We start from the raw sequence: 5,000 nt of genomic DNA on the forward strand, positions 1-5,000 counted from the left end.
TCAGCGCTGTCAACTCGGGACTATTGCTGTTCTTTGTTTGTCTGTTCTAGGTAATACATCTCTATGATGTGTATATTTCTGTGTCTCTCTCTAGCTGTCCTCCCAGGTCCACTCAGCCACACAGGACCTCAGAGAGGAGGTGCAGAGACTGAGGGAGATGCAGGAGGAGAGGAGCACTAAAGAGGAGAGGCTACAGCGTGTACTACAGCACTCCCAGCAACAGGGGGCGCTAGAGCTAAGCCAGGCCAGAACAGAACTGCAGCTGCTGAGAGGAGAGAACACTGGACTACAGAACGAGGTGAGAGAGAGAGAGAGAGAGAGAGAGAGAGAGAGGGAGAGAGACAGCGAGAGAGACAGCGAGAGAGACAGCGAGAGAGAGAGCGAGAGAGAGAGAGAGAGAGAGAGAGAGAGAGAGAGAGAGAGAGAGAGAGAGAGAGAGACAGCGAGAGAGAGAGAGAGAGAGAGAAGGGGAGAGAGAGAGAGAGCAGCAGCAAGATTTGTGACCTGTTGCCACGAGAAAAGGGCAACCAGTGAAGAACAAACACCATTGTAAATACAACCCATATTTATGCTTATTTATTTTATCTTGTGTCCTTTACCATTTGTACATTGTTAAAACACTGTATATATATAATATGACATTTGTAATGTCTTTATTGTTTTGAAACTTCTGTATGTGTAATGTTTACTGTTAATTTTATTGTTTATTTCACTTTATATATTCACTTTATATATTATCTACCTCACTTGCTTTGGCAATGTTAACACATGTTTCCCATGCCAATAAAGCCCTTGAATTGAATTGAATTGAGAGAGAAGGGGAGAGAGACAGAGAGAGGGGTAGATGTTGAGGCTTGACAAGACAGAATTTTTGAATTCACAGTAATGCTACTGACTTCCAATTCTACAACCGTTTCAAATCTCCTTTCTTTACCTCATAAATGTCCTCCCCAGAGACCCTCTCCCTAGAAATGGTCATAAAACATTCCCAATTCAATACAGTTGTCCACTCCTGCAGGCTGATATCTGAGTCTGGGGTAGCCCCTAGATGAGACTGAGAGACACAAACAGAGACAGAAAGAGCCAGTGAAAAGAGAACATTTGTGGTGTAAGAGAGATATAATGTGTCAGAAAGGGAGGGAGGCATAAACAGGGACACTCTGTCAGGCTGCTGTGTGTGTTGACACGCAGACCACTGTCTCAGGGGGGAGAGGGGTAGTCTGAGGCTGCAGTCACGACACCCCTCAGCTGTCTGAGTCTGTTATAGACACACACACACACACACACACACACACACACACACACACACACACACACACACACACACACACACACACACACACACACACACACACACACACACACACACACACACACACACACACACACACACACACAGACCTCTTCCTCATCTTGTACTCAAAGCACATCGCCTAGTTCCCAGGTCATCACATCAATCCGCCTGTCTTCTCCTCTCTCCTGCTTTCCATTGATTTTTGCCTTGCTTGCATCTGCCTCACTCTCTCCATTGTCCTTTCTCAGCCCTCTATCCTTTTCTTCTTCTCTCTCGCCTCCCCTGAGCCCAACCACCACCTATCAGACTCCCTCTTCTTCCCTGATCCACCGTCTATCAGACTCCCTCTTCTTCCCTGATCCACCACCTATCAGACTCCCTCTTCTTCCCTGATCCACCGTCTATCAGACTCCCTCTTCTTCCCTGATCCACCACCTATCAGACTCCCTCTTCTTCCCTGATCCACCACCTATCAGACTCCCTCTTCTTCCCTGATCCACCGTCTATCAGACTCCCTCTTCTTCCCTGATCCACCACCTATCAGACTCCCTCTTCTTCCCTGATCCATCACCTATCAGACTCCCTCTTCTTCCCTGATCCACCGTCCACCACCTATCAGACTCCCTCTTCTTCCCTGATCCACCACCTATCAGACTCCCTCTTCTTCCCTGATCCACCACCTATCAGACTCCCTCTTCTTCCCTGATCCACCGCCTATCAGACTCCCTCTTCTTCCCTGATCCACCACCTATCAGACTCCCTCTTCTTCCCTGATCCACCGTCTATCAGACTCCCTCTTCTTCCCTGATCCACCACCTATCAGACTCCCTCTTCTTCCCTGATCCACCACCTATCAGACTCCCTCTTCTTCCCTGATCCACCGTCTATCAGACTCCCTCTTCTTCCCTGATCCACCACCTATCAGACTCCCTCTTCTTCCCTGATCCATCACCTATCAGACTCCCTCTTCTTCCCTGATCCACCGTCTATCAGACTCCCTCTTCTTCCCTGATCCACCACCTATCAGACTCCCTCTTCTTCCCTGATCCACCACCTATCAGACTCCCTCTTCTTCCCTGATCCACCGCCTATCAGACTCCCTCTTCTTCCCTGATCCACCGTCTATCAGACTCCCTCTTCTTCCTTCATCCACCGTCTATCAGACTCCCTCTTCTTCCCTGATCCACCACCTATCAGACTCCCTCTTCTTCCCTGATCCACCACCTATCAGACTCCCTCTTCTTCCCTGATCCACCACCTATCAGACTCCCTCTTCTTCCCTGATCCACCGTCTATCAGACTCCCTCTTCTTCCTTCATCCACCGTCTATCAGACTCCCTCTTCTTCCCTGATCCACCACCTATCAGACTCCCACTTCTTCCCTCATCCACCGTCTATCAGACTCCCTCTTCTTCCCTGATCCATCACCTCTGTGACTCCTTCCATCCCTCCTTGTCTCCCGCCAGCCACAGTGCCACTGCAGTACTATCTCTCAGTGCAATTCAAATCAAAGGGATTTATTGGCATGGGAAACATATGTTTACATTGCCAAAGCAAGTAAAATAGATAATAAACAAAAGTGAAATAAACAATAAAAAATGTACAGTAAACATTAAATTCACAAAAGTTCCAAAGGAATAGAGCCGTCAAATATACAATGGATTTACAGGGCATTCGGAAAGTATTCAGACCCCTTCCTTTTTTCTACATTTTGTTACGTTACAGACGTATTCTATTAAATACCTTTTATTCCCCATCAATCTACACACAATACCCCATAATGACATCACTATACCCCATAATGACATCACTATACCCCATAATGACATCACAATACCCCATAATGACATCACAATACCCCATAATGACATCACTATACCCCATAATGACATCACTATACCCCATAATGACATCACTATACCCCATAATGACATCACAATACCCCATAATGACATCACTATACCCCATAATGACATCACAATACCCCATAATGACATCACTATACCCCATAATGACATCACTATACCCCATAATGACATCACTATACCCCATAATGACATCACAATACCCCATAATGACATCACTATACCCCATAATGACATCACAATACCCCATAATGACATCACTATACCCCATAATGACATCACTATACCCCATAATGACATCACTATACCCCATAATGACATCACTATACCCCATAATGACATCACTGTACCCCATAATGACATCACTATACCCCATAATGAAATCACTATACCCCATAATGACATCACTATACCCCATAATGAAATCACTATACCCCATAATGACATCACTATACCCCATAATGACATCACTATACCCCATAATGACATCACTGTACCCCATAATGACATCACTATACCCCATAATGAAATCACTATACCCCATAATGACATCACTATACCCCATAATGACATCACTATACCCCATAATGACATCACTATACCCCATAATGACATCACTGTACCCCATAATGACATCACTATACCCCATAATGAAATCACTATACCCCATAATGACATCACTATACCCCATAATGAAATCACTATACCCCATAATGACATCACTATACCCCATAATGACATCACTATACCCCATAATGACATCACTGTACCCCATAATGACATCACTATACCCCATAATGAAATCACTATACCCCATAATGACATCACTATACCCCATAATGACATCACTATACCCCATAATGACATCACTATACCCCATAATGACATCACTATACCCCATAATGACATCACTGTACCCCATAATGACATCATAATACCCCATAATGATGTGAAGTGAAAACAGGTTTTTTGATATTTTTGCAAATGTATTAAAATAAGTATTTACATAGGAATTCAGACCCTTTGCTATGCTATTAAAAATTTAGCTCAGGTGCATCCTGTTTCCATTGATCATTCTTGAGATGTTTCTACAACTGTGGTAAATTCAATTGATTGGACATGTCTTCTATAGACACCTGTCTATATAAGGTCCCACAGTGATTTTACTGTCAGGACCCAGGTCTCACCTCTCTCTCTCTCTCTCTCTCTCTCGGCTCAAGGTGCCCTGATGCTAATTTCCCAGCTGACGTATTCCTTTATGCCACGCAGAGAACACAGTCCTTTTCATATCTATTTCAAATCGCCAGATGGTATTTTAGTGTTCTCCTTTCACTGGGGTTTTAGAGCACATTAAGGTCCTCTTAGATCTAACCATGAGATCAGCTCAATACCTAAAGGACAGTCCCCTAGCTGTCATTAAAACACTTTCTCTCTCTTTCTTTCTTTCTTTCTTTCTTTCCTTCTCCCTCTCTCTTGTGTTCTGTCAATCTTTCTTTCCTTCTTTATTCAACTCTCACTCCTGTCCTCCCTGGCTGCATAGATGTTGGCTGCATAGATGTTGTATTGATCTCGCTGTACTTGCTCTATCGTGTGTGTGTGTTCCATTCATTGACAGATCATTAGAGAGAGATAATAGGTTCTTTGATCATGACCTTGTGTGTTTATGTGACCCTCTATGTTACTAAGGCAACAGAAGAAAAAGTAAGAATATCAAAGCGGCTTTGTTATGAATAACACACACACACAGAGACACACACACACACATACACACACACACACATACACACATACACACCCACACACACACACACACAAACGCACACGCACACACGCACATACAC

The 5,000-nt window shown here is 44.2% G+C and overlaps 1 protein-coding gene across 1 annotated transcript in view; it reads left to right on the forward strand.

The window, feature by feature from the left end:
* The window catches only part of lekr1 (leucine, glutamate and lysine rich 1), a 47,169-nt gene that overhangs the window by 35,231 nt on the left and 6,938 nt on the right, over positions 1 to 5,000 (forward strand). The window contains exon 5 of the mRNA XM_046296334.1: positions 95 to 298. Coding sequence (XP_046152290.1) covers positions 95 to 298 — 204 coding nt within the window. The remainder of the gene's footprint in view (positions 1 to 94; positions 299 to 5,000) is intronic.

The sequence above is a fragment of the Oncorhynchus gorbuscha genome, linkage group LG13, assembly GCF_021184085.1.
Source record: "Oncorhynchus gorbuscha isolate QuinsamMale2020 ecotype Even-year linkage group LG13, OgorEven_v1.0, whole genome shotgun sequence".
Taxonomy (NCBI): Eukaryota; Metazoa; Chordata; class Actinopteri; order Salmoniformes; family Salmonidae; genus Oncorhynchus; species Oncorhynchus gorbuscha.